Source organism: Ambystoma mexicanum, chromosome 3q (assembly GCF_040938575.1).
Source record: "Ambystoma mexicanum isolate Mex_15411 chromosome 3q, UKY_AmexF1_1, whole genome shotgun sequence".
Taxonomy (NCBI): Eukaryota; Metazoa; Chordata; class Amphibia; order Caudata; family Ambystomatidae; genus Ambystoma; species Ambystoma mexicanum.
In genome coordinates this window covers 1,168,145,726-1,168,169,472 of record NC_090926.1, presented here as the reverse complement: position 1 = coordinate 1,168,169,472, position 23,747 = coordinate 1,168,145,726, and the positions used below count along the sequence as shown (strand labels likewise).

At 40.4% G+C, this 23,747-nt stretch overlaps 1 protein-coding gene across 3 annotated transcripts in view; it reads right to left on the bottom strand.

The window, feature by feature from the left end:
• Positions 1 to 23,747, bottom strand: part of LOC138447708 (CD209 antigen-like protein B) — a 361,732-nt gene that overhangs the window by 64,388 nt on the left and 273,597 nt on the right. For 2 of the 3 annotated variants that reach the window (XM_069604002.1, XM_069604003.1), the window contains exon 10: positions 10,543 to 10,694. The exons of the other annotated variant lie outside the window; for it this stretch is intronic. In XM_069604002.1, coding sequence (XP_069460103.1) covers positions 10,543 to 10,694 — 152 coding nt within the window. The remainder of the gene's footprint in view (positions 1 to 10,542; positions 10,695 to 23,747) is intronic. 3 annotated transcript variants of the gene reach the window in all.

Genomic DNA, 23,747 nt, shown 5'->3' with positions numbered 1-23,747 from the left:
CTTACTGTGTCCTTATGCATACTTGAATGACTTCATGCAATCATTTCTGCTTGTTCCGCTTGCATTTATGCACACTTGAATGATTTCACGCAATTAATCTGTTTATCCTGTTTGCATTATGCACAGCACTTACTTTTAATTATGATTGACAGAGTAAACACAAGGTTTTGAATTATGTTAAATGTGCGTTGATGACACTGTATTTTCCGTGCATTCGGACCGCCTTTATAAATGGCGGCCGTCACCTCCAAGCTGGAGGAAACTCATTACGGCGGACGTATTCGAACGCCGCAAGACACGTAGATCCCTGTGGCAATGCTGGACGAGTTGCCATGGACAACGTCTTTGTTACAGTTGATAAAATGGCGTACATGGGCCATTTCCCCATTCTTGCCAACGAGTGATGATTTTCTTTCCGTTGAATTAAGGTAAGCCACAAGCAGCTTAGGCCCCTTTCATGTTCTGTCAGCGAATGCGATATGCAGGAAAGGCAACACTTAGTCGCTCCAGTTTCTTGATCAGGTTTTAAGGGACTTTTTGTTTCATTTTTGATGGTTAACCTTGTATTTACACACGCAGCGTGTAGCACGTATTTTCCGGCAATCTTAAAACTTATTCTTTATCAATCTCCTGTCTTAAACCACAGCTCACGAACATTTATGAATCCCCTGAGATGTAACTTTGAACTGAGACAGCACATAATGCTATTCACATGGCACTTACACGTAATAGAGTTTCATTGGCTGCAATGTCTCTTTGCTGAATGACGAGCACTTTTGTTATAGTGATACCTGAAATTACGTTTAACTGATTGCAGATTCAGTTTTGGGGATCTAACCCCGTTACCACTACATTGACATACAGTCTTTCGGATTGGTGCATCGAAATTCGGGTAAGCGCCATTATGGCGTTTTGCCTTGAAGTTATTACGTTGATTAATCATATGTGCAAGCATTACTTACGCAATAATCACTAAATTTTCTGTTCTTCTCTCATCCTTTTGTATTGTCTCTATATTGTTTCATGTCATTTTGTTGACTGTGTTTTCGCTACAATGTGTTCATTATTTTTTGCCAAGGAAATGAGCAATACCAAATAAAAGAAGACTTAGTTCTGAACCTGTCTCACAGGGATATATCTCACGATGAAAGATCTCTTTTGAACAAGGGTTTGTCTTTTGCACCGTCATGTAGCTTCAGTCAAGTGGACATTCACATAGATTTGTTCAAATTTATCAGGAAACTTAAATTAAAGAAATTTTTCCTAACCAAAGCTCCAGGGGATTTTCAACCAAAGGAACTAAATATACCAATCAGTGACATGTCAATTCAAGACATTGAGGACACCTTCTTAATACGGTCACTGGTTGAGGATGACCAGTACCAAATGCTTCATTTGTTGGATGATCTGAAAATTCACTCAGATACAATGACAACTAAAGAACTCAAAGTGAAATCCAAATTCGTGCCACAATTGGCACCTGATAATGTTATTGATACATTCTATAAAGCAGTTTCACATGATTTCTACAAATTGAACCAAGTTAGTACTAAACACAAGAGAACAATTATCAATTTGACATCAGGAGAAAAAACGGCTCTTCAAGCATTGAAATCAGATACCCGAATAGTGATCAAGGAGGCAGACAAGAGGGGAAACATTGTTGTAATGAATCGGGAGGATTATCTGGCAATGGCGTCTCTACACCTGGCAACCCCCGGCTGCTACATTCGAAGGGCTGATGACTGTAAATCCACAGCAGTGCAACAAGTTGAAACCTATATTATGATGTGGCACAGAAAAGGCTTGATTACTGATGAAGAACGTGCCTTTCTTCTCATCAAGCAACCTGTAACTCCAACGATGTATTTCTTGCCCAAGATCCACAAGCACTATGATACAATACCAGAGGGTCGCCCAATCATGAGTGGTATTGGTTGGGTGACTGAAAATATTGCAGAATATCTTGACTCCACCCTTAAGCCAAGGGCCAGTCTCTTGTATACATATCTACGGGACTCAACAAGTCTCATACAGAAATGACAGAATTTCACTTGGCATAAGACCTTTTTATTGGCCACCCTCGACGTGAAGGCACTATGTACCTCCATTCAACATAAATGGGCTATGACAACAGTTGACTACACATTCAGACACAAATCAGCTTCTTTTTATAACCATTTACAAATGATCAAAGAAATGTTACAGCTTACTTTGGACCTCAATATTTTTACCTTTGATAATCAACTATACCAACAAACTAAAGGGGTGGCAATGGCCGTGAAGTATGCTCCAGCACTAGCAAACCTCTTCATGGGCATGCTAGAAGACAAAGCAGTTTACCGAGAACTTTTCTACAGGACCATGATCAAGATGTGGACACGATATATAGATGATATTTTTTGTATCATTGACAGAAGCATAGATGATTTTCAGAATTTTGTGATAGACCTCAACCTGAATGGTTTTGATACACAATTCATAGGGTCTTCTGATCGACAGTTAAACAACTTTTTAGATTTAACAATACATTCCGATGGTGATAAACTACAGACATGGACCTTCAGAAAACCAACCGAAGTTAACTCAACACTGCATGCCAGTAGCTGTCATTCAAACACAACATACCATCAGGTGAATACACCAGAGTGCGACACAATTGCCAATGTGAAGACAAATTTGAAGATGAGTGTACGCTTTTACAACAACGCTTCAGAAATAGGGGCTACTCGAACAAATCCATAACAAGGGCATATAAGAAATCGAAATCAATGAAACAACAAGATACCTTAGGATACCAACCCAAGAGTACCTCAGAGTTGGACATGGTAATAAGCTTCATTACTCGGTTTTGTTCTGATCACCGTAGAATCCAAAAAGTACTTAAGAAACATTGGCACCTCCTGAAAATGGACGATCACATTTGTAACTTTGTGGGCGAACATCCACGTATGATTTACAAAAGAGCAAGCGCACTCAAATCCATCCTTAGCCCTTCCCTGCTACCAGATATCAGTAAAGTCAATCAAGGCACGTGGCTTGATATCAAGGACCTGGGTTTCAGAAAATGTGGCACATGTCCACAATGCAAATATACACATGCCCCTACTACGGAGTTTCAAGACATCAATGGAAAACAATGGACTATTAAACAGGGTATTCATTGCAAAACAAAATTTGTTGTGTACTGCATCATCTGCGTCTGCAGCAAAATATATATTGGCAGCACGAAACGAGCTTTAAGAATTCGGATACGTGAACATTTGTCTAAGATTGGCAGCCAGGACCCATCCATACCACTAGCGGCACATTGGCAAACTGTGCACCAACTACACAATAAATCAGAGATCCGATTTATTGGTTTACAGCAGGTCATTTTGAACAAAAGGGGTGGCGATAGGTTGAACGCATTGAGAAAAGCTGAGGCCAGAACAATATGTTTTTCAATTCTACAGCCACAGGTCTCAACAGTGACAATGAAATGCTCTCTTTTTTGTTGGACAACTGATACATAGCTACCATTTTTTCATTTTCTCATTATTTTTTCATCATTTTTTGTGTTTCGGTCTGCATCAGTATCTAATTTATCTGATAGAGAATTCCACTTTTTTCTGAAGCTTATTTTTCGGTTAACAAGCTGACACCCTTACTGTGTCCTTATGCATACTTGAATGACTTCATGCAATCATTTCTGCTTGTTCCGCTTGCATTTATGCACACTTGAATGATTTCACACAATTAATCTGTTTATCCTGTTTGCATTATGCACAGCACTTACTTTTAATTTAATTATGATTAACAGAGTAAACACAAGGTTTTGACTTATGTTAAATGTGCGTTGATGACACTGTATTTTCCGTACATTCGGACCGCCTTTATAAATGGCGGCCGTCACCTCCAAGCTGGAGGAAACTCATTACGGCGGACGTATTCGAACGCCACAAGACATGTAGATCCCGGTGGCAACGCTGGACGCTTTGCCATGGACAACGTCTTTGTTAGAGTTGATAAAATGGCGTACATGGCCCATTTCCCCATTCTTGCCAACGCGTGTGATTTTCTTTCCGTTGAATTAAGGTAAGCCACAAGCAACTTAGGCCCCTTTAATGTTCTGTCAGCGAATGCGATATGCAGGAAAGGCAACACTTAGTCGCTCCAGTTTCTTGATCAGGTTTTAAGGGACTTTTTGTTTCATTTTTGATGGTTAACCTTGTATTTACACGCTCAGCGTGTAGCACGTATTTTCCGGCAATCTTAAAACTTATTCTTTATCAATCTCCTGTCTCAAACCACAGCTCACGAACATTTATGAATCCACTGAGATGTACCTTTGAACTGAGACAGCACATAATGCTATTCACATGGCACTTACACGTAATAGAGTTTCATTGGCTGCAATGTCTCTTTGCTGAATGATGAGCACTTTTGTTATAGTGATACCTGAAATTACGTTTAACTGATTGCAGATTCAGTTTTGGGGATCTAACCCCGTTACCACTACATTGAAATACAGTCTTTCGGATTGGTGCATCGAAATTCGGGTAAGCGCCATTATAGCGTTTTTCCTTGAAGTTATTACGTTGATTAATCATATGTGCAAGCATTACTTACTCAATAATCACTACATTTTCTGTTCTTCTCTCATCCTTTTGTATTGTCTCTATATTGTTTCATGTCATTTTGTTGACTGTGTTTTCGCTACAATGTGTTCATTATTGTTTGCCATGCTTCTTTGAACCCTTGCATCCGCCCCCTAACAAACCCTTGTTTTTCTGTCTATCTATCAATCTTGTTATTTGATAATGCCTATTATGGCATGATGTTTTGATTTCCTTGTCATTTTATGATTGCATCGATGCTGTTGTTACACAATCTCTGATACTTTTTGCTTATTCTATTTGATTTTAAACCAGCCCAGATTTGAAAAAGGCTCAGAGCGAGCCGAAACATGTTATCACTTATGGGCTTTACCTTACCATTTAATGTGTGACAATACAACACAATTAAATGACCGTATAAATGGTGGCGCTGAGTCCTGGAATTCTTTCCTATTCTACATTTCTTGTGGTGACGGTTAGGCTTTACTACAGTCTGGTTCCAGAGACCTGCGACATCCATGTACTCACAGATACAACTTCACATCAGTAGCAGTTTCTCTACTTTTCAGCTTTGGGATTATAAGGTGTCGCCCTACAGAGCAGCTTTCCTCAAAGACAGATTTTTCACTTTCGTCATTGTAGTTGCCATTGGGCTGACCCGCTACCGTAATTCACCAACATATTTCCAACAAATGGCAGCCTACTTGAAAAACCGAGAGGAAGAAACCAAGAATTTGTTTACCCCCCGAGGAGATATGACACATGCTTTTTCGAATCTTGCTAATAAACGTGAAGATCTACGATCAAAATGTATCAAACTAGAAAGAGTTTCCAAGAAAGAAATAATTAAGTATTGGGAGAAAGTCTCTCTCGAAAACTATGTAGTAAATGATAGAGTACCAAGAGGCCTTAGGATCCTTATTTTTCCTAATTTCAACAATGACTTGGATAAAGACTTAGCTGAAGGCTGGGAAGCCAATTTGAGCAATAGTTCAATGAAAATGATGGACTTATTGATAGAGCATGCGACTAGAGAACACCAAAGAGCATTGGATGGAATTGAAACCACTAAAAAAGAAATCGCGGACATGAAGTCCAATGAAGCGACTAAAACAAAGAATTTTGACAAGATGTATGAAATCTTACAAATTTATCAGGATGAGGTCAAAATTAGGAAACTAAGGAAATGTTATAAAGACGAACGTGACTACAAGGAAGATCGTGTATATACATTCCAACCAAATATGATTCAAGTTTCAGATCATCGTCCAGAAACTCAACTCCCAATACCTCATCAGCCAGTTCGGATGCGGACTCTGAAACTGATAATCAAGAAAGCTCAAGTTCAAAGTCACAGGAACCAGGTGGCTATATGAATCAGATCAAACAATATAAGAAGGGCAATCGTAACTTTACTCAGAAAACAGTCCGTTTTCACCTGCCTACAGACAACAATGCTTCGACTCCAGTCCAAGGAGGAGAACAAGGAGGGGGGGTAGGAAACAAGGACAACGCAGATGCCTTACAGAAAAACAAGCGACACACAAGAGCCAGTTCCAAGGAAATGAGCAATACCAAATAAAACAAGACTTAGTTCTGAACCTGTCTCACAGGGATATATCTCACAATGAAAGATCTCTTTTGAACAAGGGTTTGTCTTTTGCACCGTCATGTAGCTTCAGTCAAGTGGACATTCACATAGATTTGTTCAAATTTATCAGGAAACTTAAATTAAAGAAATTTTTCGCAACCAAAGCTCCAGGGGATTTTCAACCAAAGGAACTAAATATATTAATCAGTGACATGTCAATTCAAGACATTGAGGACACCTTCTTAATACGGTCACTGGTTGAGGATGACCAGTACCAAATGCTTCATTTGTTGGATGATCTGAAAATTCACTCAGATACAATGACAACTAAAGAACTCAAAGTGAAATCCAAATTTGTGCCACAATTGGCACCTGATAATGTTATTTATACATTCTATAAAGCAGTTTCACGTGATTTCTACAAATTGAACCAAGTTAGTACTAAACACAGGAGAACAATCAACAATTTGACATCAGGAGAAAAAACAGCTCTTCAAGCATTGAAATCAGATACCCGAATAGTGATCAAGGAGGCAGACAAGGGGGGAAACATTGTTGTAATGAATCGGGAGGATTATCTGGCAATGGCGTCTCTAAACCTGGCAACCCCCGGCTGCTACATTCGAAGGGCTGATGACTGTAAATCCACAGCAGTGCAACAAGTTGAAACCTATATTATGATGTGGCACAGAAAAGGCTTGATTACTGATGAAGAACGTGCCTTTCTTCTAATCAAGCAACCTGTAACTCCAACAATGTATTTCTTGCCCAAGATCCACAAGCACTATGATACGATACCAGAGGGTCACCCAATCATGAGTGGCATTGGTTGGGTGACTGAAAATATTGCAGAATATCTTGACTCCATCCTTAAGCCAAGGGCCAGTCTCTTGTATTCATATCTACGGGACTCAACAAGTCTCATACAGAAATTACAGAATTTCACTTGGTATAAGACCTTTTTATTGGCCACCCTCGACGTGAAGGCACTATGTACCTCCATTCAACATAAATGGGCTATGACAACAGTTGACTACACATTCAGACACAAATCAACTTCTTTTTTATAACCATTTACAAATGATCAAAGAAATGTTACAGCTTACTTTGGGCCTCAATATTTTTACCTTTGATAATCAACTATACCAACAAACTAAAGGGGTGGCAATGGGCGTGAAGTATGCTCCAGCACTAGCAAACCTCTTCATGGGCATGCTGGAAGACAAAGCAGTTTACCAGGAACTTTTCTACAGGACCAAGATCAAGATGTGGACACGATATATAGATGATATGTTTTGTATCATTGACGGAAGCATAGATGATTTTCAGAATTTTGTGATAGACCTCAACCTGAATGGTTTTGATATACAATTCACAGGGTCTTCTGATCGACAGTTAATCAAATTTTTAGATTTAACAATACATTCCGATGGTGATAAGCTACAGACATGGACCTTCAGAAAACCAACCGAAGTTAACTCAACACTGCATGCCAGTAGCTGTCATTCAAACTCAACCATTTTCAACATATCATCAGGTGAATACACCAGAGCGCGACGCAATTGCCAATGTGAAGACAAATTTGAAGATGAGTGTACGCTTTTACAACAACGCTTCAGAAATAGGGGTTACTCGAACAAATCCATAACAAGGGCATATAAGAAATCGAAATCAATGAAACAACAAGATACCTTAGGATACCAACCCAAGAGTACCTCAGAGTTGGACATGGTAATAAGCTTCATTACTCGGTTTTGTTCTGATTACCGTAAAATTCAAAAAGTACTTAAGAAACATTGGCACCTCCTGAAAAAGGACGATCACATTTGTAACTTTGTGGGCGAACATCCACGTATGATTTACAAAAGAGCAAGCACACTCAAATCCATCCTTAGCCCTTCCCTGCTACCAGATATCAATAAAGTCAATCAAGACACATGGCTTGATATCAAGGACCTGGGTTTCAGAAAATGTGGCACATGTCCACAATGCAAATATGCACATTCCCCTACTACGGAGTTTCAAGACATCAATGGAAAACAATGGACTATTAAACAGGGTATTAATTGCAAAACAAAATTTGTTGTGTACTGCATCATCTGCGTCTGCAGCAAAATATATATTGGCAGCACGAAACGAGCTTTAAGAATTCGGATACGTGAACATTTGTCTAAGATTGGCAGCCAGGACCCATCCATACCACTAGCGGCACATTGGCAAACTGTGCACCAACTACACAATAAATCAGAGATCCGATTTATTGGTTTACAGCAGGTCATTTTGAACAAAAGGGGTGGCGATAGGTTGAACGCATTGAGAAAAGCTGAGGCCAGAACAATATGTTTTTTCAATTCTACAGCCACAGGCCTCAAAAGTGACAATGAAATGCTCTCTTTTTTGTTGGACAACTGATACATAGCTACCATTTTTTCATTTTCTCATTATTTTTTCATCATTTTTTGTGTTTCGGTCTGCATCAGTATCTAATTTATCTGATAGAGAATTCCACTTTTTTCTGAAGCTTATTTTTCGGTTAACAAGCTGACACCCTTACTGTGTCCTTATGCATACTTGAATGACTTCATGCAATCATTTCTGGTTGTTCCGCTTGCATTTATGCACACTTGAATGATTTCACGCAATTAATCTGTTTATCCTGTTTGCATTATGCACAGCACTTACTTTTAATTTAATTATGATTGACAGAGTAAACACAAGGTTTTGAATTATGTTAAATGTGCGTTGATGACACTGTATTTTCCGTGCATTCGGACCGCCTTTATAAATGGCGGCCGTCACCTCCAAGATGGAGGAAACTCCTTACGGCGGACGTATTCGAACACCACAAGACACATAGATCCCCGTGGCAATGCTGGACGTGTTGCCATGGACAACGTCTTTGTTAGAGTTGATAAAATGGTGGACATGGGCCTTTTCCCATTCAGAGTACTTACCTTTAATTTAATTATGATTGACAGAGCCAACACAAGGTTTTGAATTATGTTAAATGTGCGCTGAGGACACTGTATTTTCTGTGCATTCGGACCGCCTTTATAAATGGCGGCCGTCACCTCCAAGCTGGAGGAAACTCATTACGGCGGACGTATTCGAACGCCACAAGACACGTAGATCCCCGTGGCAATGCTGGACGCGTTGCCATGGACTACGTCTTTGTTAGAGTTGATAAAATGGCGTACATGGGCCATTTCCCCATTCTTGCCAACGCGTGTGATTTTCTTTCCGTTGAATTAAGGTAAGCCACAAGCAGCTTAGGCCCCTTTAATGTTCTGTCAGCGAATGCGATATGCAGGAAAGGCAACACTTAGTCGCTCCAGTTTCTTGATCAGGTTTTAAGGGACTTTTTGTTTCATTTTTGATGGTTAACCTTGTATTTACACACGCAGCGTGTAGCACGTATTTTCCTGCAATCTTAAAACTTACTCTTTATCAATCTCCTGTCTTAAACCACAGCTCACGAACATTTATGAATTCACTGAGATGTAAATTTGAACTGAGACAGCACATAATGCTATTCACATGGCACTTACACGTAATAGAGTTTCATTGGCTGCAATGTCTCTTTGCTGAATGACGAGCACTTTTGTTATAGTGATACCTGAAATTACATTTAACTGATTGCAGATTCAGTTTTGGGGATCTAACCCCGTTACCACTACATTGACATACAGTCTTTCGGATTGGTGCATCGAAATTCGGGTAAGCGCCATTATGGCGTTTTTCCTTGCAGTTATTACGTTGATTAATCATATGTGCAAGCATTACTTACTCAATAATCACTAAATTTTCTGTTCTTCTCTCATCCTTTTGTATTGTCTCTATATTGTTTCATGTCATTTTGTTGACTGTGTTTTCACTACAATGTGTTCATTATTTTTTGCCATGCTTCTTTGTACCCTTGCATCCGCCCCCTAACCAACCCTTGTTTTTCTGTCTATCTATCAATCTGTTATTTGATAATGCCTATTATGGCATGATGTTTTGATGTTTTAATTTCCTTGTCATTTTATGATTGCATCGATGCTGTTGTTACACTATCTCTGATACTTTTTGCTTATTCTATTTGATGTTAAACCAGCCCAGATTTGAAAAAGGCTCAGAGCGAGCCGAAACATGTTATTCACTCATGGGCTTTACCTTACCATTTAATGTGTGACAATACAACACAATTAAATGACCGTATAACTGGTGGCGCTGAGTCCTGGAATTTATTCCTATTCTATAATTGCTCAGATGCATGAAATGTGATATAATAAGAGTTAAGGAGTCATACAATGATATTTTCTCCCTTTCTTTTCTCTCCCATTTCACAAATGAATGATGTCAGTGACTCACCTGCTCCTCCCTATCATTGACAATCACTAGGTGGGAGCCGTGGTTCAGACAGAATTGTCTCGCTGATTCCCAGTTGCGAGCAGTGGATGAGAAGAAGTAGCAGGATTTCTGGAACCACTTCCACTCAACAGGACACGTCAGGCAGATGGACTCTGGAGGTGAAAGAGGACAGGAAGGACAATAGGTTCTCAAGGCAGACATGAAGGACAAAAATGGGGTCCAACTGAGAGGTCACAGGTTTGAACTGCCAGGCTTGGAACAGAGCATTGATTTCCAGCTGTGCAGAAATGCTTTTCTACAAGGATAACATTTACCCTAGACACAGACTTCACCTGCAGCAATGATTCTTCAGCGTCGGTGCCCAAGTCAGATTCAGATGCTAGGAATACCCGCTCACCATGGGCAGCTTATCCTGTTCATACCCACTGCCTTGGGGATGACCTCAGAATACTTGCTCTATCTTATTTCAAACTATTCATTCTTTTCAGTCTCCTGCTCCTTTAAGATATATATAAGTTGCGGACAGCTGCTTGTCCAATCAGTGTCTTGGTTTAAACCAAATCCAAATGTGACCACATATTATTACATTTTAAAGCGATCACCCATTAATAGATTTGTATATTAAAACATTCTAATTTGCTCATCACACATTGGCAGGCAATCATAGATTGCCTTCCTATGAAAAAAATAAAAACAAACTTCAAATAAACTATATGTGTATTCATACAAACAACTTCAATCAATAACAATCAATGTCCAAATTGCATTTAGTAGTTGATTGCAGCTTGCATAATTAGCAAACTGCATCTCATTTTTTTTATATAAAGACTTGTTATTGAGTTTATAACATAAAGTAAAAACATTGCAATTACATCTCGTATACACCTGACTATTAAGGACTGAAATGTCCCCATTATCACAATATCCATAAAGACACTCATATAAACAACATAGGACAATAATGACGAATATCCTGATCCCTCTGTGTTAAGTCCTCCCCATTTCCTAACTCCCCTCAACATACCTTGCAGAATGATCAATCCACAGCTGAATTCCCAACCAGGCCTCCTGTTTCCCAGCACGAATACAAATAAGATCCATCTGTAATGGAGACCATGAGTGTACCATTTATTTTATTTTTTGTTTAATGTGTGAACCTAGCTCGAGTGCATCGGAACCTTGTACAGGGTTTGGGGAGCACTCCATTTCCATTACTGTTCTGATTGCCACTTTCCCCATATGATTTCCTGCGGTCAGGACAGCCCTGGGTTTATATGTGAAATTCTCAAATCCCATTGCCTATCCAGCGCTATCTTCCATTCAGATATCTTGGGCCCAGATGTCTAGGCAATATCCCCCTTTGCTGTGATCTTACCCATAACAATGAACCATTTCTCATACCTGGAGCTCTCTATCTCTCCCCATGTACTCAGCAGGGATACCTGTCAAGATGTGGATTCAATGCTTTACTTCTGCAAATATCTCCCCACATTATGTTTGAAGAAGTAGGCAAGACCTCAACAGACTCTTTAAAGCGACCCTCTAGCCATTAGACCTGACACAGTGTGCATCCTCTCTTCTTCCCATGCTTACCAGTCTGTCCAACGAGCAGACAATATTTTAATTTTAATCAGTTGCATCTTAACGCCAATTCCCTGGGAGGATACAGAGCATCTCCATCCAGTCCCCTTTGTCCAATGTATTTATTCATTGAATATTTATAAGGTGCACTATACAGTAAAAAGTGTTTCCAGGTGCATCAGGGAAGTCCCTATCTCTCTTCTACGATTATTAGATGGGCAAGTGCATCATGATATAATTCAGACCTGGCGTGCTCCAGAGACAAATCCAATGTAGTTATAGCAGTGCCTCACTTTGGGTTTACTACTAGGCATTTACTTATTGAGTCTGCGAAAGCAGTGCTCATTCAACATACCCTTGTGAGCTACCTATACATAGCACCCATCCTACTTGCATATCATCAGCAGTTATCAACGTGGCCCTGCCAAATGCCCTTTTAACTTGGGTTTCTCCGCACCATTGTCATTAGATAACTGTTGAACTTCTGTCGTGCTATTGCGAGGCCTAGTGTGAATTGCTCCACACTGGGACTACAACTGAGATCAACTGACTGGGTATGCCAGAGAACTGTCTATACAACTTATCCCCTAGAGCCCAGGCGGCACACCTGCCAGAAAGCACTGACCCTTCTACTGGCCTATCTTCTAATATTGCTCGCCCTCCACCCAACAGGACCTAGCCTGCGCTTCCAGCCCACTAACACATGTGGTTACCTTACGCAAAGTAACCCTAACTATGGCTACTCTTCCCCCTTTATTCAACACCATAACACCCACCAGGTTCCTGCCCCTACTCAAGCCTAACCTACCATTGCTAAGCATTAATGATACTACTGTTAACGATACACACTGCCCCATTACTCCAGCACAATGGATTCATCTCTACGCATCCCCGCCCGCTCCTAATCTACCCTGCCCATTAAGCATCAGAAAGGCCAGAATAGGATCAGGCTTCAACCGCATAAAGATGAGCAACCTGCTGCGCATATCCCTCACCAAGCACAAACATATCCTCACCACTGCCACCAAACCCCACGCCGACCCTAGCCACACTATCACAAATTTGACACCTCATGCAACCAGAACCTCAGCTACGGCAGCACCCACCTCTGACGCAACAACCATAAAAGGAGCACTCATTAACGCAAAGTCTCTTATTGCTCACGCCCTGGACATATCGGATCTCATCTCAGATAACCAACTTGACTTCCTGGCAATAACTGAAACTTGGTTACACCCAGCAGCAGGGCCATCTCTGTCCCTAGCCCTCCCAGATAACTATTCCATTATCAGAGCAGACAAAGATACCTGCAGAGGTGGTGGAGTGGCTTTCATAGCTAAAACTCAGTTCGGACTTAGAGAATTTTCAAGAGAAGTCTTCCCATCGGGTGAACTCCTCTCAGTCAAACTCCCTCTGACAGCCTCTCATTCCTTGCTGCTACATCTCATATATCTACCTCTGGGTACCATATCCTCCTTTGAGGAAGACATCACTTTCCTCCTCTCATATCACACCAAACTGAGCTCCCAAATTGTACTGCTGGGAGACTTTAACTTAGGTCTCCACGATGTGAAGGACATCAAAGCAACAGCCGTAGAGAATGCCATCTCTCAGATTGGCTTTGAACACTGCATCAGCGGCCCCCCTCACAATAAGGGAGAACTCTGGATTGGCTGGCAGACCTAAACTGTACTACCACGATCCTGGCCAATTCACCCTGCGCATGGTCAGATCACCATTGCACCTCCTTTACCATCCAAGGCAGCTCTTGTCCTACCCCCAGTACTAGCCTAGCCTTGCAGGTCCTGTCTAGAAAGAGCTGCAGCATCACTGCGGATAACTTACTGCTATTACTACAGCCCATTACCGATCCCGCTAAAAGCTTTGACAAGGACCCGTCTCTACTTGTGGATTTGTATAATCACACCTTGCTCCAAGCTTTAAATAAAATTGCCCCGTTAAAATTAAGAAAAGCTAAAACAATAGCCCACCGTAACAAGTGGTTCACTACAGACTTAAAAGCCTTACATAGCTCCAAAAGAATCATTGACGCTGTTTGTAAAAAAACACCCACTCTCCTTAACAAGGAAAAGTTCTCAATCGCTGCTACCACTTACAAAGCAGCTATATTGAATACGAAAAGAGAAACGTATAACACCAGAATACAAAATGCTAAATCAGGCTCAAAAGAGCTATTCACTATCCTAAGGGAACTAGAGACTCTTGTTCCACATATATAGAATCTTGCACCAAAGACACCTCGAAAATAGAAGCAAAAAAGCAACGTATGACTCTAAGCAGCAACTTCAATAAAAATCATGACCCACAGCCTATACCGTGTCACCCATTCCAATTTTCTCCAGTCACTACTAAAGAGGTAGAATACATCATAGCCAGCGTTAAACCCTCTAGATGCCAGGGTGATATTTGCCCAGCTACGCCTATAAAAGACGGAGCAAAGGAACTTGCGCCTTTCATCACAGTCTTGATTAATGCATCCTTTTTTTTTTTTTATTTGGTTAGCTGAATTATTCAACCTTTCAAATACTTAATTTTCTTACAATTCAGATTCAATTCTGTACATTTCATTCTTACAATTATATTCCAAAAGTTTAAAATTAACATATTTTACAATTTACAATTACAAAAAATGAATAAAATGTATGCAAATTAACATTGCATTTCAAGGCAGTTTTTTCATATCTCAATTGCTCCATTAACTCAGATTGTATAGCAATGTTAACAAACTGGACCATTGCTATCTGTATAGTCGTTTTTGTTGAACATAATAACAATTTCCATATTTCTTCTTCAGAATGATAACATAAAAATTGACAATGTTTACTAAAATACACATTCCTGAGAGAGATTAACGCTGGACAGTGAATTACAAGATGGACAAGAGTTTCAGTTTGAGCTTTACAATGGCGACATACAATCTGATGTTCGGGAATCATCTTTCTTCTTACCAAGACCTGCCTTGTTAGACACAGATTTAATCGAATGCGCAACATTTGTGATCTCACATACCTTGAAGGACATTTTACTAAATAAGATTGCATCGTATGATATTTCTTGTGAGAAAACATAATTGCTTCGCAATCGACATAGTGTTGACATTGTGCTTGTTTAAATATCCAATCATTTCGATATAAATACATTTTTGCCTTAGTTGGATTCGACCAAAAGGAGCGCTATTGATATATCTGCATTACACAAGGATTCAAGAACACATCTAGTCCAGGCCTTAGGAAATCTAGATGATGATGTTAATACATAATTAGCAACTATTCCCAAAATGTTTGGGGTCTTTGCTCCTATAAGGCACTTTCTATAAAGACTAATCAGTTTCCATTGTACTTGTGAGTAAAGAGAAATGGCACCCACTTCATATCGTAGGAGAGGCATCGGTGTGCACTTTGGAAGACCCAGTACGGATTTCCAATATTTGGCTTCCAAACAATCCCAATATTTTCTAGCTTTTGGAATCACTGTTTCTTGTCCATACGAAATTATCGGTACAACTTTTTGTTGATAAAAAGTCATAAAGTGGTTAGTTGTAAATTTTCCATATTTATGAAAAAGAATCTTGGCTTGCGAAATTAATGTCCTCAATTTAGCTTCCAAAGTTGCAATCTGAATAATATCACTGTTAGTTTCAGTAAAAGGCAATCCTAGATATTTATATTCAGACACAAACGATAATGCTTTTTTCTGCATAGACCATTGGTAATTCACTAGTTTAGTAGTGCAAGCCTTATGACAACGGACAATTTGAGTTTTTTCATGATTTATAATCAAATTATTCTCTACGACATACTCATCAGGAGTATCAGGAGACACATAATTTTTTGATTTCTGAATTTTGGAGCATCTGAGATAGTATCTTCAAACTTATGTCCTATGTCTAGCAAGAAGAGATTAAACAATGTGGATGCTAATATGCACCCTTGTTTCAATCCACATTCCGTTGGATTTCTAGCAGATAATAGCCCATCAAGTGTCAACCTCACTTGTATAGATGTATCAGAATGTAAAAGTTTGATCAAAGTGAGGAGGGATACCGGACAACCATAGCGTTGCAATTTTGGAAAAAGTAATTGTCTGTCTACAGAATCAAATGCAATTCGAAAATCTACAAATGCCAGATATAGCTTTTGATTCTGGTCGAGGTATTTACCTTTGAGTAGATTAAGTGTGAGCATATTTGGGGCCGTGCCCAAACCACTTACAAATCCCGATTGAAAGGGGTCACGTTTTAGCTCTCGACTCGTTCACTCTTTAAGTTCTTGTAGTATAATACGACAATATACTTTGCCAGGGGCGTCTAGTAACGCAATTGGTCTGTAACTTTCAGGCTTCCGCGAATCTCCTTTTTTAAACAATGGAACAATGATTGAGTGTTTACATGTAGATCGAATACATTGGGTATAATTAATGTTTTGAAAAATTTGAAATAAAATTTCCGGATTTTGCTTAAAGATCTTATTGGATAAGCCATCCGGACCTGGAGCTTTTGATTGGCTTATTGTGTTAATAAAGTACAATATGTCCGCCCTCACTATATCAAGGTAAAAAGGAGTATTTACTTCTACTGTTTGTTGATGTGGCCTAGTCAATGGATCGGCATATATCTTAGTAAAATGTGTGATCCAATTTGCTTCAGGGACACTATGTACTTGTGTCATCAATTGGGATATAATTGTTGCCTGATTCAGTGCTAGCCACATTTGTGCAGTATTTTTTATTTTGAAACAGATTCAACATGTGTTCACCATCTCTTTGATTTTACCTCCCACGATAAGAGTGTAACCAATTTCTATATGTCGTGTTTGCTCTAGTTATAGCTATTACTCTTTGTTGACCATTCAGGTTCAAAGCCTTATGTTTTTGGGCACGATGTTCTGACTTTTTCTTTTTAAGTTGACTGTCAAAGACATGGGCTTTACCATTAACTTGCGTATTAGATGTTTTTTGTACAGTATACTTCTGCATTAGATCATAATAAGATATGTCAGTCCAAGCACCACTATGTCAGGAGTGAACAAAAACCAAATTTATATCGTTTGCGAAATTTGAAAGGCTTTTTTCCGTCCACTTAAGGCGGTTCATTCGTGCATTAACTGTCGCAACACCCGAGTACTGCATTTGACAAGGAGATGGTGGAGATTCTATCTCACACCATTGTGTTGTGAGCATTTGATGATCACTAACCGGTACATTACGTACTTGAAAGTATTGTATTCTTGTTAGTAAACTATAATCAACATACATATAATCAATAATCGCACTATGATTACCACGATTCCATGTGATGTTAGGCGGAAAATCTCCCGTACAAGATCTGTTAAGCATACACAGAGCACGAGAAGATATCAGATGTTCCCACTGAGTTATTTTCTTCCTTTCCTTTAGGTTACCAACTTCAAAGCAATGTATGTTGAGATCCCCAGCCAAGATAACATGCACAATTTCAGAATTCACAACAACATAATCTAGCATTTTGGAAACCTCATACAAAAAATTTGAGTCTTCAATACCCTTAGGATTCCAATATGCATTGATTAAAGCATACAGCGTTGAATGAGCAGAAACGATGGTAAATTGGATAAATGCATTCGGGGCATATGAAAAGACAATGCTTAGACCGGAACTAATTTTGACACAAGTGAGAAGACCAGACATAGGCCGACCCATCTCACCCTGCAGTGCAGGAGTGAAATGGATTGAGTGATCATGCCACACAGGAGCATTTATTAACGATGTCTCTTGAATCAAGACTATATCATACTGTTCCAAATCAGACTCTGCATTGTTAAACAGATGTCGATGCCCACAAGTATTCCAAGATACCATTTTTATTGCTCGATTCATTCCCTGTGGAGGTAGTTAACTGTTAGCCTTACAAGAACATACACATTTAGCATCAGTTCGTTTCACACAGTTTGAGACGGCAGTCTCAGATATCACTCTAGGTGAAACACCTTCAGATGAAGAACTTAATCGTTGTTCTTCATTTGTTTGAGCATGTCCTAACAATAATAAAAATCCCAAGTCAAATAGTTCTTCCTTTGCAGACCAGATGATATTGTGAACTAGCTGAGAGCGTAATCGCAAACATACCAAACCCAAATTATTTTCGTTAACAAATTCCACGTGATCAATATCAGATGTTCCTACATCCTCCAATTTGTAAATATCGGAGAACAGTTCCAAAATACTCCGTCTGTTCAGGACACATATTGAGGGAAAGGAGCTTCCCGGCAGCCAAGTATTAAATTAGTGACATGTTTGTCAATTATTGGCAGTTTTGATTTTATAAGCCAAGCCTGTTTAAGTTTTTTAATGTCTACCCTAGGTGTTAAAGGTTTTTTTTTTGGTTGTTCTTTGGGTAATAATGATTGCAGCAGTCGAGCGATTTCCGCTCCATAACCTTCCATATTTGTACACCCAAAGTACCAGGAGTGCTTGTTGGCTCACTCATCAAATTGCTCTTCATTACTAATGCTGCGGTTTCAAATGCTTTTTGCTGAGATTTAGTTTCACTGACCTTAATACAACCTTCCAATAGAGGCGGTGCCTTTGCAATTTCTCCATTAATTGTTGGCTGCTTTTGACCATGATTTAAAGGAGAAACTCACAGCGGTATAACACTGGAGTTGCATTGTCCACTAAAGTTTACATGCGGAGCACCTACATTAGGTAAGTTGACAAATCGTGACATATACAAGTCCACCTCTCTTCTAATCTCCTGGCGTCTAGTATCCTCTGTTACTTTATTTTCTGCTATAATCTTGCTAGCAGTAACTTTCGGGGGCACAGTGCCAGCAGGTAATGAGGTTGTTTGTTTATTGTGTTTGTGAATCGCTTCTACAAGCTCATCCAGAGGGGAATGTGTGCTGTACACAGTATCACTCTCATTGGTAGCTTGCAGACTCAGTTTACGTTTACGGTTTTTGTCCAATAATACATATTTTTTCCCAACAGCAGCAGATGCCAATTGTGTGTTTAACAGCGAGGCCTTAAGTGTTTTAATAAATTGCTTCGTAGCCCCTGACATTACATTTTTCTTGTTGTTCATATTTTTTGTCTTTTTTCGCAGATCACTTGCAATGGGCACTTTTGCTGTGTGTGGTTTTGAATTTGTACCTCTATTTAGTTGAGTTTCAGGCGTGACCCCCTTTGGTTTATTTGTGAAAATTGTGTAGGCTTTTTTGGGCACCTTTTCAGTTGTATTTTGAACTATCACTGTGTCTTCTTTCTGTTCTACCCCACCTCCGTTATTATACCCGTTATGTGTGGAACGACAAATTGAACATCAGCAGTTGTACTAACGGTACAAGAAGGTATTTCAGTGTCACAAAGTAACATCAGAGAGGTAGCTTGGTCATTAGTATCAGAAATTACATTTTTTTTACTCAATCGATCATTTTGCACATATGGAATCTTATAATGCGATTGCCAAGCAATTATGTTTGCAATCTGGGAACTCTGGATGTTCATTTTATCATTCAGGCTCTCATAAGGTTTTACAATCGTGAGCATCGTCGTATTCAAAGCCTCCAGAGCCAATCCTACTACAGTATTCATTCAGTCAGTAGCAAAGGGGTTCTCAATACCAATCAATTGCCTGGGGGTTGGAGCAAGAAAAGAAGATGCCACATGCAATCTCACCGGGCTTATTCCAGAGAACATCTCGGGCGAAAAGGAAAGTTTTTCTGGAATGGTCTGAGGAGTATAGTCTGTGTGCATTGAGCCTAGATCAATAACCACTATATAACCAGAAACATCTGGTCTTTCCCCAACGGTATCCGTTGAGTCATTTACCACAGTTTCCCCCCTCAATACAGTACTATCAGACAACGAAACATTGCATGCTACGGAATGGGTGGAAAGACTTGTTATTGTTTTCATAACACTTCCAACGGCCGCCTCTTGGTTACAAGGTTCTACCAAATTTGCGCCCAAAGTAGCTTTTATAGATGTAGTAGGAAAGTATCTGCGTATACCAGTAACCGGATTGTTGTTTGATACAGGTTGAACTGACTTTGCGGTTACATATTGTATTTTGGGAGTTGAGCAGGATTCATCTGCAAAGAATCTTTTCAGGCTCATAGACTGCTTTGTACTGAAAGCAGTTTCAGTTTCGGTTTTATGTACTACAGATAATGACGGCATGCCTGTACATAATGTGTACAAAGTACGTTTCATTGTTTATGAACAGCACACACAGTTAAAACAGCAAGTAAAACCCGATGTTCAGTTAGAACAGACCACTCCGCACCAACCTTTCTGTGTGCTGAGCAACTAGATCCAAATCAACCTCTCTGACAATCGGACGCGCATCAGCTTGCAACGCAGTAACCAATGCACCGCACGACGCTCGGCGCAACGGCGAAGCTGCAATGCGGTGCTTCAATGGGGCTTCACTTGGTGCGCGCGCGCTGGTGTACGCGAGGTCGCCTTTTAGAAACGTCGGCCAAAGTGGGCGGAGTCTCACAGTAGATTAGTCTAGGAATGTTGAAAGAATAAATAAAATAGAAAAATATAAACTACAATGATAGCCTTTAACGTTCCTTTAGACCTTTAGAATGCCCCATAAAGGTAAAACAGTAATTATATGCAATTACAAAAGCTACAACAGGGCAAACTTTTAAAAGTCCAACGTCAATGAAGATAACGAGCGGCAAAGCGGTGCTTCAATGGTGCTTCGCTTGGTGCTTCGCTTGGTGCGCGCGAGGTCGCCTTTTTGAAACGTCGGCCAAAGTGGGCGGAGTCTCAGAGTAGATTAGTCACGCAAATTTCCAGACTGACCCCAGGGCAAAAGGGAGCCACTAGAAAATGAACTGGGAGTAATGAGAGACTGCAACGGGATAGGAGAAACACAGAATCCCTCCACAAACCGAAATGGCAACAACACTGACCAACATCTGTGGAAAGCCACAAGGAGAATGATCAGCCAGAAGCCCTGGTGCATCCTTTGAAACATGCACAGTTCCAAACAATCTTAAGGAGGCATGGGGCATGCCTCTCCTCAAAAAACTAAACCTAGACCCAAACATTCCCTCCAACTACAGGCCCATAACTATAGTTCTGTTCCTCCTGACAATCATCGATAGAGCGGCATACCTCCAAATACAAAAGCACCTAGAAGACAACAACCTCCTAGGCTTATGTCAATCTGGATTCAGACCAAGATATGGCACTGAAACAGCCCTCCTTGATATTAAAATCCAAATGGACGAATCAAAAGATAAAGGAAATCATCCTCCTGCTGTTAGATATTGTTGACCGTCAGATCATTAACAAGCACCTAACAACTGCAGCCCACTTTTCCCATAACGCTGCTACATGGATTGAATCCTTTTTAGCTAACTGGACTGTGAAGGTTTTTGCTCCCTCGACATTTGCCAAACCAGTACCAATCTCTTGCAGAGTCCCTCAGGGCTTTTGTGTCTCTCCCACCTTATACAATATCTTTACAAAGATCCTCTTCGAACACCTCGACGGATTGTGTGTCACCTACACCAACTATGCAGATGACACGCAAGTCCTCATCCCTTGCACGGGCTGCTATGACGAAGACACTAAAATACTAAACAAAATCTATCTTCACATCCAGGCGTAGATGGCCGCCCATGGCCTGTGCCTAAACAATGATAAGACTGAGCTACTTATCATAGGCTCTCAAACTCAACTAAAAAAGTTAGATAAAGTCTGCAACTCTTTCAACATTGATGGTAACATCATCAGAGTCTCCAGCGAGGTCAAAACTCTAGGTATCTATTTAGACACCACCCTCTCCCTCACAAGGCAAGTCAATGCTATTGCCTGGTCGCCCACAGACCATATTGATTGTTATGATGCTCTGCATAGCTACCTCTTGACCACATTGAATCAATCTATGTTGTGCCTCTGTTCGCTAATAGACCACCCCCGTCACCCTGTGTACCAGTAACACCTTACACATCATGTATTGGTGCCTATCAACGCTCATCCACCTACTGTATACTTACAGTAGTTATTGGTCTAGTCAGCCCAACCCACACTCTAAACTTTACACCTCCACTAGCTTAGGTATGGCATCTACCACCTCCTCCCTGGGGCCCAGTACCTTGACACCTGCAAATCCGTACTTGGATGATCCAGCACTCTGGATACGCCACTTTGCCACCAAACCAATACCTAACCAACCCTGTACTATCACCTTCAGAAATTCTAGACTGAACTCTAGAACTAGACCACCCACCTATCTAGGCTCGTTCCATCCTATCACACTGAAGAGAAATACTAGACTGAACTTCCAAACTAGTCCTCCTACCTCCCCGTACTCTCACCCTAGCATCTTAAGCAGAAACTCCAGACTAAGGGCCCGTACTACGAAACACTCGCATATTGTCCATAATCACGTTGCTCCCCCCATTGACTTCGACAATCTAGCCCATAACCCACCGTTACCATTTGAAAAAAAAAAAAAAAAGATAAACTCATCAAAGCAGCTTTGGTGAATGCTAGGTCTCTTCATGCCCATGCTCTCGACATTGCTGACTTTATAACCTATGAAAACCTTGATGTCCTCGCAGTCACTGAAACCTGGCTTAATGCCGCATCCGGCCCATCTCTGGCCCTCGCCATACCTAATGATTATGCCATTATAAGATCTGACAGAAACACCACTCAAACAAAGGGAGGCGGACTTGCCTTCATATATAGAAATACCTTCGACATCAAAATCATCCAAGACGCGCAAATCCCGTCTGCCGAATCCTTGTCAATTAAACTACCCCTCTCACCCAACCACACGGCCACCGTGCACCTTATTTATCGACCACCAGGAACCATCTCCTCTTTCATAGAGGACATTGCATCACTTATAACCATAAACACCAAACCGAACTCGCAAACCATCCTACTTGGGGACTTTAACCTTGGTTTCAACGATCCTAAAGACACCAACGCCCTGGACTTAGCCAACACATTATCTGATTTGGGTCACACGCACATTATCCACGAACCCACCCCTATCAAAGGTAGAACTCTAGATTGGCTCTCACACATCAATTGCTCTATTGACCTCCTATCCAATGACCCATGCATCTGGTCAGAGCATCACAAATTAACCTTTACTATCAAAGCTAACACTCCTCATTTGGCGCCTATCATCGCCCCTGCCATCCGCACGAGAAACAAGAATGATATTACTCCTGACAAACTCCTACCTATACTACTCCCTATATTGAATAATATTGATTCAGATGCTGACCCTACAGCTCTAGTGGACACTTACAACCAGGCTATACTCAAAGCTTTGGACTCCATTGCCCCTCTAAAACTGCGGAAACCGAAACCACAGCGTCACCTCAACACTTGGTTCACGCCACAGTTAAGAGAATTACGTAATACCAAAAGAACCGCTGAGGCACTTTGGAAAAAACACCCCAGAGCTCCTAACAAATCTGAACTAACCCTAGTATCCTCTAGCTACAAAGAAGCCATATTTCTTGCCAAAAAAGACACTTATAATAAAAGGATTACACAAGCGGAATCCAATACTAAAGAACTTTTCAAAATACTCAAAGAATTAGAATCCCCCATTGCCCCGACTGACAAATGTATTACTGACG